We start from the raw sequence: 16428 nt of genomic DNA on the forward strand, positions 1-16428 counted from the left end.
AAAAAAAAAAAAATGATGGGCAGGGCCCAGGGATATAGCTCAGCAGCACAAGTGACGAGTTTGATCCTCAATACTGAAACTCACCCTCCCAAACCAAACCAAAAAACCCAATGGGCAGGAGAAGAAAGAGAACAGATCTAGATTCTAGATTCTGAAGGCGAGGGACGAGCTGGAGTTGGAGTAAAGGGAAGCAGTCAGGGAGGAGTCGGTGAGGCAGAAGAGACTTTGCTGAAATCCAGACAGTGAGAATTTGGAGTGATGAACTGACAAAAAGAAGCAAAGAAAATTCATCCTCCTCTAGGTCACAATTCTAGGCCACGTTTTCCTATGCACGGTGAACATTTTCTTGTGCATTCACCTGGACTGTGTCTCTGAGTAAACAAAAGTCCTATCAGCACTTCTTCTGTCTGAGTTATAGGCTTGATACATTATTTTGTATCATGCTTCTCTTTCCTTTTTAAAGGAGCCAGGGAGATTTTTAAAGTTGTAAAATTTTTTTGGTACTGGGGATTGAACCCAGGACACTGCACATGCTAAGCAAGTGCTCTACCACTGAACTACTTCCCAGTCCTTTTCTATTTTTGATTTTGAGACATCATCTTGCTAGGCTGTCCAGGCTGGGCTTTAACTTGTGGTCCTTCAGGCACAGCTTTGAGTAGCTGCAGTTCAGGAACACATCACTATACCTAGCTCCTTGCTTTCCTTTTTGTTACATGTATTCTGTGTTTTGTTGTTGTTGTTTTTTTTTTTCTTCCTTGTGGCTCTAGGAAACAAACCCAGGGCCTCACATATGCCACAGAAATGCTCTGCCACTGGGCCATATCCCCAGCCCTATTCTACATTTCTAATTAGCACCCCTCCCCAAATATATCTCTGGAGCAAGGCAAACAAAGAAATAATGGAGACAAGGTTCACACTACAGAACTCCATTTAACCCATCCAAAACCAAAGCTAAGTGCCCCTAGGTCGCAGGAGAACCGTGGCAGTAGAGGAAAGGAACGAAAAGGCAATCTCCCCCCACCCTCCTGACCACTCACCGCTAGCCCCAGCCCACCCCTAGGTGACACAGAACTCAAACCCTGGAGCGCCCATGGGCAGAACCCTCTGTCACAGCCCTCACACAGCCACGGCTATACCTCGGAGTTGGCGGGCACGGCAAACTGGGTGGGCAGGCTGATGTCAGGCATCCTGCAATCTGTGGAGAAGGTCACTGAGTAGGGCAGGGGGTTCTCCAGCTTGATGGCGGCCAACGTGCTCTGCCGGACTGGGCTTGTCATCTTGATGGTTTTGATGGTACCTGAAGGGGTAACTCTGAAACTTACTGTGTAGAACAGGAATTCACTGGTCACCTCGTTTCGGAAGATCACCTGTGTGCACGAGGGGAGGGGAAGGTCAGGGCAGAGGAGGGGTTAGCGCAGGGCTCTCTGCACTCGCGAAGGGCTCCTGCTCCCTCTTGGCCTTGCCTGGGCACAGGAAGAGCAGGTACTAGGCTGGTACACCCTGGCAGCCCATGTTTCTCTTTAGGCTTTCTGCTCTGGCTTGTCCCAGGTGAAAGACGATTAAGTAGGCTGCATTTACTGTAGAAACAGCTAAAACAGATGAGTCTGGTGTCTACACCTCCCCAGTGGGCACAACTGGCTGGCCCTGGAGAATAGGCGAGAGTTTGAGAGGTTCCAGTTGTAACCGACTTGGATTCTACTCCTGTTACTGCTGGGACTGTTGACCAAAGTGACAAAGCCAGCCTCTAACAGTCGGCAACTCATCACCGTGTGGCAGATACTGAAGTGTGAATCTATTTCATTCATGCAATTTGTAGGCACTGCTATTGTTTCTCTGATCTTTCCTTTTTCTTTTTTGTATTTTAGGACAGGGTGTACAGGGTCTCACTGCGGAGACTGGACTCATAGGGATTCTCCTGTTTACAGCCTCCCAAGTGCTGGGATTACTGGTGCGTGCCACCACACCCAGTCTCAATTGCCATCTCAGCATGCCCCGGGGGTGGCGCCAGCACAACAGGCCGGGGGGGATCGAACTCCCGAACCCTGCATCTGCCTAAACAGGTGCTTTAATCTGCTGAGCTATTTATTTGACTGGCCCTCTCACCTTTCTTTACAGATGAAAAAGACTAAAGCTTAGCACATTTAAGCATCTGTGCCAAGGTCAAATGTAAAGAAGAGGCATTACTAGGACTCGAGTCCAGGTTGGCAGAGCTCCCTCTGGTAGCTGTGCCACCTGTCCCCTCTGCTCTGCAACTGGCTTGTTGGTATACTGCTCACCTTTTAAAGATCTCTCTCTTGCTGCATAAAGATGCTAACCTTGTGTACTGCTGGCCATTCACATAGTTATTTTTATGAAGTAGAGTCTGCTCAAGTCTTGCTTATCTTATTAAGTAGTAATATTTTTAGAGTGAGGCTTTTACACATAGTCTGCTTTTTTCACTTTAAAAGTCTTTCTCTGGATGATTCTATCACCCATGGAAGCTTCAAATGCTATCTATAAGAGAATAACTTGCAGGTGTTATCTTTAACCCTGTCCCTTCCCATGAGCTACGGATCCACAGTTCTTGATCCACCAGACTAGATGTTCCAGGACCAAAAAAAAAAAGGTCATTTTTGACCACTGCTCTGTTACCAGCCCATAGCACAGCATACAGCATCTGTGCTCCAGAGACACTTACTGAACAAAGGAATGACTTAGGCAAAATAGCTCATGTGTGAAAGACCACCCGTGACTTGGCTTAGTGCCGTGGGGGACATCTGTTTTCCCCTAACACAAAGAATGTCAGCCTCAGGGTCATACCTCCAGGGTTTCAAGGTGGTGCCTCTGACGTGTCCATACCTTGGCAGCATAGAGTCCTTCCTTGTGGGAGAAGAAGTTCAGTTTGTAGTCCTTTGTGGAGCCAGAGAGCACATCAACATAATCGAGGCCCTTCATAGTGATGCTTAGGTCTTGCTTCTCTGGTTTCACCATCTCCACAATGACCCGGAATCTGGGGCAGGGCCAGAGCACATAAGGAAAGGAGGGAGAAAATGAGACTTTGTCCACAGGAGGGAAGGCCTGCTGCTGAAGCACAATAACTCTAACTGCCATTTACTGACTACTTATTATGTCCCAGGACCTGAGTAGGTGTGACGTATGACAGGCATTTGGGTTTCATAATGTCTATAGGAGATACATGTCACTAACATCTCCTCTTCACTAGTGAGGAAACAGAGGCCAGAAGAAGGAAGATAACAGGCTCAGGTAACATGATTAGTTAATGGGAAAAGGGGCACCCAGCCATCTGTCTAGGCTGCCATGCTAAGCAGGTGGCCCTCGGGAACTTATGGCTCTTCTCTGGGTCTTTGGTTCTTCCCTGAAAAAGCTGGGCGTGGGAGGCCTTTGAGCTCCTCTCTAATCCTTGCCCTCCACTCTATTCCTATTACAAGTACTAGATCCAAGGGACTTCCTTCTCTGGCTGGGGGCTTAATTAATAAGACAGACCACCCAATAATGATAAAGACAAGTATCAACATTATAATAATAGCTAACATTTATTGATCATTTATTTTGTGCCAGGCATTGTTCTAGGACATGAGTAAGAAATGGCACAGAGCAGGAGACATGCTCCAGGTGTTTAAGTGCAGGAAGTGTCTGGACGTATCAGAGATCACTGCCTTTGACTTTTTGAGCACCAAGTATGCTTTGTAGGCCCCAAGGAGGAGCAGGGCCAAGCTCGATGGTGAAAATGGTCCCTCTGTCTCTCTAGCCCAACTGACCCCTCACCCCACTGCCTCACCTCTGGGGCTTGTTCAACCAGTTGGTGATTGGCAGAAGCTCCGTGTAGGGTGTCTTACATGGTACTTCACGGTAGATATTGGCTACAGCTTTGGGGAGCTCAGCAATCCCATGCAGGGCATAAAGCCAGCCTGTGCCATCTGGGAGCGGGAAGAAGAGGGTGCCCTGAGGAAAAGAAGACCTTCCATCAGAGTAACACAGAGGTCAGTTACTGGGTGCCCATCAGCATGGTAGGGACATAGGATTAGTGGAGGCTTTGTGAATAAACCTAACATTTGTGGAAATCAAGTTGGTAATAGATTTAAAGAACCATAAAAATGTTCTTATGTGAACCAGGAATCCAATCAAGAGGGAAATTACTGAAGAAAAACGTCTCCAAATGAAAAAGTTACACATACACGCACAGGCCCAGAGAGACAGACAGACAGACAGACGGACAGACAGACAGACAGACACGAACTACTTACAATGTGGGTGAAACCTGGAGGCAAACATTCAACATGAGGGGAATGCTAAATTATGGAACTCTTACTCAAAGCAATATTAGGTAGTCATTAAAATGATTATCTCAAACTACACAGTTAAATAGAAAAATAATAATGACAGAATACAAAGTGAAAACAAACCTAACACAAGACTGAGTAAGTTACAATGACTATTACGGCTACATCTGAGTAAGGATTGGTAGTGAAGGCAGAAAGAGATTCATTTTTTTCAAGATGGAAGACTGGTTAGCTTCATTTTTGCTTTTTATTACAGTCAGCACGATGCATTCATGCTATTAAGGTAAATATTACTTGCTTGGTGCTTGGTCTAGAATTTCATTTTGGAATTGAGCCCCTAGCTGTAAGAGAATCTCCTACATAGGAAAATGAGGACAAAAAGGGAAGCCAAAGTTTGACAGTCTGATGATTCCCCTATCGTCCACCAAGATCTGGGTACTCCGCCCCCTGTTATAATGTTCTGCAAGCTCCCAAACTATCTTCTGAACTCTCTCCCTCCTTCCAGTATGCCAGGAATCCCACAGAGGGGCCTCAGCCTACCTGGTGCTTGCGGTTATCCACGTTCATGGTGCGGGGTCTGTAGGTGATCTCATAAGGCTTATTTTGCTGATGGGCCTCCAGCGTGATAAACTCGGGCCCTTCCCAGTGCTCTCCCTCAAAGATGGGGTGTAGATTCCAGGTCTGGTTGGTGCGGTTTGACAACAGGATGGTCTGTGTGTGCTTGGAGCGCACCTGGCAGTTGAAATTCACCACCTGGAAGAAGACACGTACCTCAGCTTTTGGGCTCTTGCCCTGGGCTGTCTCCAAGGCCCAAGGGAGAGAAAGGTGTGTAGGGGTAGGCTGATTTTAACAGCACTCTGAATCCTGAGTTTCAATTGATAATTTTTTTGTCTTTCATTTTTTCAACAAATATTGATCGAGTGCTTTCCATGTGCCAGGCACTGTTCTCGGTGGTAGAGTTGAAGCAGTCTACAAAAGAATGAAAGTCCCTGCTTTCAAAGAGCTTATGTCCTAGTGGCAAGAGACAGACAGGAAACAAACAAGGAAGTATAATGCAGAATATGTAGCCTAGGAATAAATACTATGGAGCAAAACAAAGCAGGGCAAAGGCTATAAATAATGCCAGATTGGGGGTAGGTGTGAAGTTTTAGGGTGATCATGGAAAATCTCATACATGGAAACAGATATTTTATTAAAGACCAAGAAGAACCAATCAGGAGAGACCCAAGAACCAATCAGGAGAGACCCAAGGGACAAGAACCTCCTCCTAAGCACAGGAAACTTCCACTGCAAAGATGTTCAATTTTGATCAATGACCAGGAGGCTATTCTGGCCAACACTAAGCAGCAAGAGATAATTAACAGGGAGAACTTTTGTTTTCCTTTTATTGCCATAGGAAGACTTTGGGGAGATTTTCATAGAGAGGGTTTTAACAGAATCACAGTGGATACTGACAGGTGTCAGAGGATGGGCCAATTAGAAGACACTTCTAGTAGACCAGGCAGGAGATGATGGTGGCTTAGGTGACACTTGCGATGGTGGGAAGTGGATATATACCACTTGTACTTTGAAAAGCCAATAGGACTTTATGATATGTGGAATAGTGAGTCTAAGTAGAACAAGATTCAAGAATAACACCTAAGTTGTTAGCCTGAGCTGCCAAAAAGACGGGGATGCCAGGTATGGGGTGGGCTGGATGGTGGGATGAGCAGGGACTCAGTTCTGTGCAAGTACTTTTGGGAAGCCTATTAACCAAACAGGAAGTGGGACTTACAAAGATGGAGTTGAAGGGAAAAGTCCAAATAGGAGATACACATTTGGGTTGTCAGCACAGTGGTGGTTTTTTTTAGGCTGAGAAGCTGGATGTGATCAACAAGGAGGGAGTATTTTAGAAACAAACAAACAAACAAACAAACGACTGATTCTTGACAGATGATTGCAGTGTGAAGAAGGATCATATGGGAGCAGCCGGTGAGCAAGGAGGATGCCAGGAGTGAGTGGTGGTCTGGGGGCAAGTGAAGGAATATTTGGAGAAGGAGGACTGGTTCACAGCACCACACTCTTATCTAATATTTGAGTAGGATGAAGAGTGAGACCCAGACATTGGATTTATTAACCTGAACAGTGTGGTATTGGTATAAAGTTAGCAGCATAGATCAGTGAACAAGAATACAGTTCAACAATAGGCCTGAACTTATGTGACCAATTGATTTTGTCGAAGGTGCAAAGACAATTCAATGGAGAAAGGGCAGACTTATCAATAAATGGTGCTGGGTTTAATGGATATTTTTATACAAAAAGTTTGGAGGGATATCTTGGACTATATACAAACGTTATCTCCAAGCCCATTGAAGGCCAAAATATGAAACTTCAAGAAGAGATTAGTGGCTAAATTGAAAATAGAAGATTGGAACAGACACTGCAACAAACAAGACAGGATGGCAAATCAGTGCCTGAGAAGATGTTCCCTGTCATTATTTATTAGGGAAATGCAAATGAAAAGCCTCACTGCGACACTAATAAACACCTAGTAGCACAGCCTAAATTTTAAAAATTGGCCTCGTAAAGTGTCAATAAGGATGTGGAGCAAGTGGGAATGTCAGACCTTGCTGGTGGGAATGTAAAAGAGAGCCACTTTGGGAAACGGTTTGCCAGCTTCTGCTATAGGTAGACAGAGATGTACCCCGCAAGGCACAGGTAGGTATGTGCCCAAGAGAAACAAAAGCCTGTGTTCCTGCTGAGTCTGGCTCATACCCGTTCGCAGCATGCTGCCTGATTCCACCCATTTAATAGTCTTAAAATAACAAAAGAACAGGGAGGGAGATTAGGTGTCATTTTCATCATCAGCAATACGGTCAGGAAACAGCTAACAGCACAGTTAGGTTTCCAGGAACTTGGCCTAGAGAGGGTTCATTTGAGCCATTTTTTTTTTTTTAACCATAGAAAAAGGTGCTAATCCTTTACTCCCAGGCCTTACAGCAGCAGTTCATCTGGAGGACCTCGGTGTGAGCTTCCTTGAGAATGCAAAGCCAGAGCTGAGAGCCAAAGAATGAACAGGAACCAACTAAATGAGAGGGGAAAAGAACGTCTTTCATCCAGACTATGTGTACCACAGTGAGGGTGGCGTCTTCAAAGTCTCTGTGGCCAGAGGACGCAGGTCTAAGTGACTGATGGAGACTCCGAGGTCTAGGCTCCCTGGCTGGCACAGCCCAGCCTGTGGTCCATCCCCCAGCAGCACCACTCACCTCTTTTATGGCAGGTGGTCCCACGCAGACACCAGATAGGGTGAGGCTCAGAGGACTGCCCCCCTGGATGAAGCAGGGAATGTTTTTACAGAAGGTCTCCTTCCCCACCTCCGTGGGATGATAGGTCACTTCCAAAGAAACCTCCATGCCAGCGGTGATATAGCCTTCATTTGGGCTGATGGAGAAATGAGGCTCAAACTTTTGGACATCCCATTTGAATCTTTCAGACAAAAGAAGACAAGGAAGACAGTTTACTAATACTCTGGAGCTGCTCATAGCAACAGACTTTGCTTGGGCTTTTAGCTGCTCTGTTCCCTTCCCTGGCCCGCTCCCGAGAAGTTAAGAAGAGAAAAGGCTGCCAGACAAAGCAGAGGCAGAAGACGCATGGGCCAAGGTTGCTTCCTGGTAAGGTGATCTGGCTCCTTCTCAGAGCTAAGCCAATGGTGGGAAGTGGTCGCATCTTATCTTTGTCCCCACAGGACACATCAGGGACCATCTATGCATGATTATGTGTATATGCGTCCCCAAGCTCCCCAGGCTAACCAGTGGCTAGGCTAGGACTGGAGTCCACTTGAGTCTGTGGCCTTAACCATTTCCTGCACTGCTTTCCAATTCATACCTAGCAGGGTAGTGACTCTTGCGTGAGAGCTGCACCTGTTCTTGGTGGCACTAGGACCTGATGGCCCTGTGTGGGCATCCCTCTGGAGCTGAGCACAAGTACCCAGGCAGCAGACAGGCATGGATGGCATGGGGCAGGGCTTCCAGTGGTCAGGGCCACCATGCCACACCTCACTGGGGCCAGTTACACCGAGCGTGCATGATGATTGTCCCCTGGGGTGAGCAGTACGGAGCCTGCACTGCTCTGTTGATGTCCATAAGAGGCAAGAGGGAAGAGCCTGGAAAGAAAAGCTGCTGGGGACATACTGCACCTGTCTTCTGCTCCTGGCTGTGCTGGCCTGGGAAAGTCACCTAACCTCCTCGGGCCTCACCGCATCTGTGCAGTGAGGATCTATGGTACCCTCCTTCAAGGGTCTTGGGATAAGAGGTTACAGGTAGAATCCACAGCACTGCCCCTGCACACAGTGAGTTTCTGCTGTGTGCATGATTTTGTAAAAGTTACCAAATCTCTTTGTGCCTCAGTTTCCTTATCTGTAACATAGATCTGTAGAGTCTGGTCTCCCAGGGTGTTTGTTGGGATGGAATGGGATGAGCTGTGTAAAGGGCCTGTAACAGGACCTGAGCAAATGTTCCTCATCCTGTTAATTTTGGTAATCATGGTAGTGGTGGTCACTCTGGTGAACCACTGCTGTCACCCCCTAAGGCAAGAGTGTGTGTGTACAGGGGCCAAGATGGAAATGAAAAGTGGCTGTACTTGCAAAATGAAGTCTGGCAGCCCAAGACCAGAGATGCACGTGGCAGCCTGGGGTGACACACGGCTTCCTACCTTGCACCCATGTCACCTGTGTTCAACATGAGAATGCGGCGTGTAGCTTGTGCGTGATGCACGACTGGCCCAAAGGGAAGGTGATCCTGGTCCAGGGAGATCTCAAGGGCCTGGCAGCAGCCGCTGAGGAGGAAGAGGGGGCGCAGGAGGCCCATGCTTTCCATGAACACCTCCTCAGAAAAGGTAGGGATGCGCTTCTTCGGGGCAAAGGTGACTTCCAGCTTACAGACCTCGCTGGGCTTCAGGGTGATGTTTTGGAAGGGCGCCAAGGTGATGACCTGGGTAAACAATAATGAAACTCAGCATCTGACAGTGGAGGGTCCTGAGGCAGGGAGTCCTCTGGGTTTCCTGAGGTCTTTCTACTGGTGCTGCCAGCCCAGGGGACAAATGTCACATCTGCTCTTACCATCTGTGTAATGTTTGGTGAGTTACTTAAAACTTCTTAGACTGGCTCAATGATAAAGGTTAAGATCATGTATGTTAAGTGCGTGGCATCTAGTGGGCACCCAGTGAACATCAGTTCTCTTCGTTTCCCTTCCCAAAGCATCCTGGGCACTTCCTTCTTTCTCCTTCTCCCTTGTAGAGGAAATAGGAAACACATAGTGATCAATTGTTCCTCAAGGATACTCTGTGGGATGCTTAAGAAGCAGATTCCATACTCCTGTCCCAGGCTGAGTGACTCAGTGATGCTGGGTTTGCTTGGAATCCCCATTTTCAAAAGTCTCTGAGGTGACTCATGATTCTGGAGTTTGACAGCCATTGCACACATGTGGAAGTTTTTCTCTTTGCCCTTAGTCCTGGTAAAAAGTAAATCCAAAGAAAGCCAACTCCTTTTTGACCCTCAAATTCCTCTTTGGTGCACAGTGTTGAGCAGCACACCTGCAAGTGGGCTGTGGCCCAGGGAGTAAGGTGAGGGACAGAGGATCTGCAATAGCAAAGCTGTGCCAGACATTTCTAAAACATGAGGATGTGGCCCCAGGGGGCGGGGCCACACAGGACACTCCTCCAGCTTTGGCCTGGCCAACTAAGAGGCAGAGTTGGTATGGTCAAACTAGGCCCTGACCCACTGAGAACAAGGACTGTAATTTGGATTAGTGAGGATGGTGTAATGGGCAATGTAGGGTCCCAGAATAAGACTGTTGGAGGCAGCTAAATTAGATAGACATATTATAGGAAGTCAGACAGGGCCAGGCCTTCAAGGAGACAAGATGGAAGACAAGGTGACTTTGCAACTTTGGAAGAGATAGACCCTCTCTGCTGTAGGACAGTGAGCCAGACCTCAAGACAAAAGAGTAAACAAGGGGCCTGAGAGATGGCTCAGTAGAATAAGAGCTTGCCTGGCAAGCACAAGGGTCTGAGTTCAAGCCTCAGTTTCATAAAAAAAAAAAAAAAGAAAGAAAGAAAAGAAAGAAAGAAAAGAAAAGAAAAGAAAAGAAAGAGTAAACAAATACAGTCACATACTTCTCTAGGGACGGGCATCAGGAATTGATATTCTAAATAGGTTTCAATCACCTTGAGAGAGCCCAAATGAATCACTAACCCAACCCCCAACAGGAAGGGACCCTGTCCTATATTCAAGCCTGTCCCATATTCATGCCGGCTTGCTATGCGACTCACTTCCCCATTTGGTCCTGGATTTAATCCATTTTACCTGAGCAATGGTGCTTGTAATCTCATTGGTTAACCATAGTTTTGTCCCACCTCCTGCCCACCTAAGCAAGTTCCCATGTCTTCTCCACCACCTTAGACCCGCCTTCTACATGGTTTTACTCTATAAAAGTCCCTGGAAGAGACAGCTTCTGGGAACAACCTGCTTGGAGCCCCCTTCTGTCCTTCTCTTGTACAGAAGTTTTCTTTCTCCCAATAAATATATTCTACTGTTAACCTCCATTTGCTCCTAAAATTCATTCTTTGCTTTTAGAGCACATGAACTTGTCCCAGGTAACTTTTAGGTCGGGAGTTTCATTTTTCTCCTGTACCAAGATGACCCCTGGGTCTCTTGCTCTAGCTGTGTTTTCATGGCCATTTTTTTCTGTATCTTGTGCACAATGCTATTTCTACATTGATTCATACCGGGCTTTCTAGAAACACTGATCCTTTGGAATATCTATCTATCTGTCTGTCTGTCTATCTATCTATCTATCTATCTATCTATCTATCTATCTATCTATCATCTACTATCTATCACCTATCTATCTCTCTCTATCTATCTATCTATCTATCTATCTATCTATCTATCTATCTATCTATCTATCTATCTATCTTTGCCCCCAGGGATGTCCTCTAATTTGTCTTCCTGGGAGTCATTTGTTCCTCTTACAAAATGTGGAATGGGCCATTCTAAATTCTGAGGCCTTCTGTGCCCCCGAGCCCTGCCTAAGCAGACCCGCTTCCAACTCACTTCCTGCCTCTGTAGTTCCCATGCTACCCTGGGAATGTTTATCTATCGGTGACCCCAAAGACTGTGAACTTCACTAGACCAATGTCCACATCACAGTTGCTTTGATATTCTCTGTACCCCCCACATACTTGCTGAATAAATATAAGAATGGATTGAAGGAAAGAAAAGGTACAGCCCATTCTCAAATGAAACACTCGTACAATTGTGAAGGGCCAACCAAATATCCACAATGGTAAGTTGGGTAGCACGTGCCTGGAATAAGTTGCTTTATGCAGGGACTGTGAGGAAATGGATTTAGTGACACACATGCTTTTCTTTGACCACTGATGAAAATGCAAAGTGGGACAGACTTTCAAGGTACAAACTGGTGATATTAATGAAATATATTGTGGCGGGGCATAGTGGCGCATGCCTATAATCCCAGCACTCAGGAGGCTGAGGCAGGAGGATCGTTGCAAGTTTGAGGCCAGCCTGGGCTACAGTGTGAGCTCAAGGCCAGCCTGAATGGCATAGTGAGACCCTGTCTCACAAAGACCAAATAATATATATGTTTTCCTCTTTGGCCTAAGGAGTCCACTTCTAAGTGCTTGTTTTAAATAGGGAGTCATGGATACATACAAAGGCTTTGCTGCAAGGCTTTTGTGATTTTTTTTTTTTTTGGTTATAATATAAAAATAATAGAAACATCTAAAGTGAGCAGAAATAGAGAAGAAATTCATGTTTTGGAGGTGCAAATGAAAAAAATGACACTGGAAAGTGAAATGGAGAGGTAAAAATGAAAATAATAAAAATCTTTAAAAACGTATTAACCTCATACTGTTTTGGGGAAAATGATCTGAGATAGAACACAGAAAGCTCTCAGTATGGTCTCATTCTCATTCTGGATGGGCAAGAGTGTGCGCTGTTAGTGCTGCTAGCCCGTCACCCTTATGAGTGATGGGAAGCATAAAGGCCCCCGGGAGCCCCTGAGCACCAACCTTGGGCTCCTGGAGTTCTGGAGTGGAGAACAACGCAGACTGGTTAAATGTGAGCACTGCAAGGCTATTGTTCATGACGCAAACAGTTTTCTTCACAACCTGTCCTGGCAGGACTGCTCCTAACTTCACAATTCTATTGGCTGGATCTAGGACTGAAATCTGTGGGATGAGAGATCAGGAGGAAGGCTTCATCAGTAAATGAGAAAAATAAATGTTAATGATATGTCTAACTTCCTGTTGGATGTGCATCTGTTCACTCAACATTCATGTAAATAAAATGCCCACTAAATTTATCACAAAACTACATAATTAAACTGGGTTTAGAGAGAGGGAGGTAAAGCTCAGGGCACCTCAGCAGCATACTGCAGGTGGTTGAACCTAGACTAGGGGCTCAGGGTGGCCTTCCTGAAGATGGCATACTTACCCTAAGAGCCAAAGAAGGGCAGGGTATAGTCAGTGCGGAGCATCATGGGCAGGGGCTGGGGAGCATTGCAGCGGGAAGAGATGGCCCATGTAAGATTCTGGCCTAGAGGGAGTGACTCAAGGCTTAGAGGAATTTGGAGAGGGGTCAGGTAGTTCAAGGTCTTGTGGGCCACAGGTGAATGGAAAGAGGGACAGTGGGCTTTGTTCTGGGAGAAATAAGAGTCAGGAAAACACGGAGTGACCTAATCTATAATTAATATATATATATGATTGTTTTTCCCAGAGTGCTCTGTGAAGATTATAAGATAGAGAGAAATCATGAGGTAGAGACGAGGGGGATTTGGTTGGAATGATGGCAGGAGAGGTGGAGAGAAGCAGGTATACTTCAAAAGCCTCACATAAGGCCCTGGTCAAAATGTTGAACTGGATGAGTGTTGGGGACTGGGATGTTTAAGGGTTAAGTTGTTTTGATCCCCGGGCCTGCCATGCCAGCCTGACCTTGGGGCACGCTGAGATGGCAGTTGAGTTTGGGCATGGTGGTGTGCCTATAATCCCAGCTCTTGGGAGGCTATAAACAGGTGGATCACTATGAGTTTGATCTAGTAGTGAGACCTTGAAAACCCTGAAGATCCTTCCCTAAAATACAAAAATACTACTACTAGTACTAGTACTACTACTAATACTATTACTACTAGTACTACTAGTACTAGGGTTAAGTTGATGACAAAAGTGCTCTCTGGCTGTATTGGAAAAGCTCATATTCACAGCCTCTGGAGGCAAGCTAAGGTTGCAGCTGAGGACATTGGGTTCTCACTCCAATTTCACAGCAATAAACTGCCAACCTTAGAGAGAAGACAGTTCTCTTAATTAGCAAGATTTGCTACTCGGAATGTCTTTGTTCTAACTCAAGGCCTTGCTCATCTTCACATCTTCTACCTCATCTGTTCCCTGCATTTCCCTATATGCCCCCCAAATTTGTTGAAAACCCATTAAATACTGGCAGTACAGAGAAGTCTTTGTCTTAACTCCAAGAGAGTTTTGACCTTCCTGGACCCCCTACAAACTATAATGCATCTTGTCTTTTATTTGATCCTTTCTGAATGCTCTTCTATAAGATTGGGAGCTTGGTCAACTCCTGATAGATGGGGCCAAGGCCAGGCCAAGCCTTACCTCTGGGATGGCACTGACTTATAATAAGCAGCACCTACTGACCACTGCCATTTGATCACCTCTGCCTCTAACCATCTTTGAGTGTCTCCCAGTCTGTGTGTTTCTATTTTGTCTAAAAAGTCAAGAGAGTCCCTCTGCTTGACCAGTGAGAGGCTGGAGGTCTGAGAACATGTTTCAGTTACCAGTACACAGCAGATGCTGAACAAGCAAATGAAAGAACAAGGAGGGAGCCAGTGGCATGGGGAAGACTCTGGCTTTGTCCTGTGTCCATCAAGTGTAGTATCCTTTTGTTCTTATAGCTTGAAGGGAAGGCTGCCAGGAATATAATATTTCTCCAATATCCCCCTGGTTGCTGAAATGCCTCATACATTCTCAAGAATCTGGAAAACTTTCAGTCTTTCCCAAGTTTCTATTATTATATAAATACTCCTGTCAGAAAAACACCCTATACACTGACTAGATACTGAGAAAGGAGAGAAGAGCAGCAGGGCAGGGCCATTCTTGCTCTGTCTGGAGACCCTGGGTAGAAAGAATCTTTGAATGTAATCAAAGATTACATTACCCTAGAATTGGCTGGAGAATGTTAACCAGTGAGGGTGTTAAGAAGCTTTAAAGCTGAAACCTATGTCTGCAATACTGCCTAAAAATGTCCCCTAGCCCTGAAAAGAAAACATGCACTGAAGGGAGAGGAGGAAGATGTGCATGGGATATACATCGGATAATCTCAAATTTCTCCAACACGGTCAAGTATATTCTGCAGTTTCTGTGATTACCCATATTCGGATACAGTGAAATTTGGAATTAAGAGCTGATTCACTTGAGTTTGGTTTGACAATTCCCCTCTTTGTGTAACTCAATATCGTCTCAGTGGGTTTGACTGACTTCTGATAGAGTAACCCCAAAGTTGAAGACATGGAGAGAGAAGACAGCAGTGTGGACTCAAGTTGACAAAGGAAGCTACAAAAGCAGGAATGAGGGCCAAGTCCAAGGGCCTCCCTCATAATCTCTTACCTTCATTTCAGTGCCTTTTCCTTTGATTTCAACTGTTTGTTGAGAGAGTCCATTGATTTCAAAGGGGATGCGTTCTTGATAGTTGATACTTTCTCGAGGATAAAAGGTGATTGGAATCTCCAGGGTGTTTCCTGGCTTTATCACATCGGCGCGGAAGTTCACCTCGAGGTGGCTTGTGTTGGTGTACAAACAATCTATGCTGGGAAAAATCAAGAGGAAGGTGCATAAAGTCTGAGAAGGCTGACCTAGAGGGACTGACAAGCCCCCTTGCCTCTCTTGCCTGGGTATGATGGGTTGCCTGCTCATCTGTCCTAAAGTTGGAGAAATCACTGAAGAGCTGGAAGGACTGCAGCACTGACTGGCTACACTCCCAGGCACATGGAGTTGTTTACCCTGAATTACATCCCGAGGCCCAGGCAGAACCAGGCTCAACTCAAAGGCTCATGCTTCTTTGCTGAATGTGCTTTTCACTCTGTTAAGCCTCTATTTCTTGATCCTGCATCCCATGGTTGGAAAGGAGTCTGTTCTAGAGTCATGAAAATAGGACTTTGGATCCAGGTTCTATCATTAACTAGGAATATGATCTGGAAAATTTCCTGAGCCCATCTGTGTCTCTGCTTTCTTACCTATCATACGGAGGTAGTGATATTTCATAGGGTTGTTGTTAAGATTAGGTATACTAGAATGGCTATTGCAGTCCTAAACAGGGCATGGAGGAAATATTCCACAAAGGTGAGCCATTTTATTATGACAAACTGCTCAACTAGAAGGAACCCTGAAAGATCATTTTATCCCACTCCACCTGTGGGCAGGAAGGCACACAAACCTCTCCAGTATGACTTCTGGTATTCAGAGTCTATATCTAGCTGGGCTGATGTATGAAACAATGTCTTCAACAAAGTAAGAGTAAGCTATATGACATTCATAATTTAATACTCTGATTAATAATAATCACATTAGGGTGGTAGCTAATAATAATAAAGCATCTTCTATGCTTTAGGCACTGCATACTACACTAATTTAATCTCCTAGTAGTCTTATACAGGAGAGATTCTATTATGAGCCCCCATTTTTGGCAAATATACAGAGACACAGAATTTTAAAAATATGCCCAGTAACTGGGCATGTAGCTAAGTGATGCAGCACTTACCTAGCAGGCACAAAGTCCTGGGTTCTATTCCCAGCAGTGAAAAAAATTGCCCAAGATCATGGAGCTAAGGAAGAGCTGAAATTTGAACTGACATCTGTGATAGGGTAGCTGCTAGACACATATGATTATTCAAATTAATATAAATTAAGAATTCAGCTCCTGAGGGCCGGCGAGATAGCTCAGTGGTCTAAAGTGCCTGCTTAGACTGGATGTGGTGGCGCACACCTGTAATCCCAGCTCTTGGGAGGCTGTAAACAGGCAGATCACTATGAGTCTGAACTAGTAGTGAGACCCTGAACACCCTGTAGACCCTTCCCTAAAAAAACA

At 45.6% G+C, this 16428-nt stretch overlaps 1 protein-coding gene across 1 annotated transcript in view; it reads right to left on the reverse strand.

Moving 5' to 3' along the window:
• The window catches only part of Hydin (HYDIN, axonemal central pair apparatus protein), a 433520-nt gene that overhangs the window by 13535 nt on the left and 403557 nt on the right, over positions 1 to 16428 (reverse strand). Inside the window, exons 78-85 of the mRNA XM_023709202.1 lie at positions 14952 to 15150; positions 12348 to 12506; positions 8970 to 9247; positions 7526 to 7745; positions 4821 to 5033; positions 3779 to 3942; positions 2839 to 2989; positions 1137 to 1367 (exon numbers count right to left, since the gene is read on the reverse strand). Of these exons, the coding sequence (XP_023564970.1) occupies positions 1137 to 1367; positions 2839 to 2989; positions 3779 to 3942; positions 4821 to 5033; positions 7526 to 7745; positions 8970 to 9247; positions 12348 to 12506; positions 14952 to 15150 (1615 nt within the window). The remainder of the gene's footprint in view (positions 1 to 1136; positions 1368 to 2838; positions 2990 to 3778; positions 3943 to 4820; positions 5034 to 7525; positions 7746 to 8969; positions 9248 to 12347; positions 12507 to 14951; positions 15151 to 16428) is intronic.

This window comes from Octodon degus, unplaced genomic scaffold, assembly GCF_000260255.1.
Source record: "Octodon degus isolate 3935 unplaced genomic scaffold, OctDeg1.0 scaffold00011, whole genome shotgun sequence".
NCBI classification, from domain to species: Eukaryota; Metazoa; Chordata; class Mammalia; order Rodentia; family Octodontidae; genus Octodon; species Octodon degus.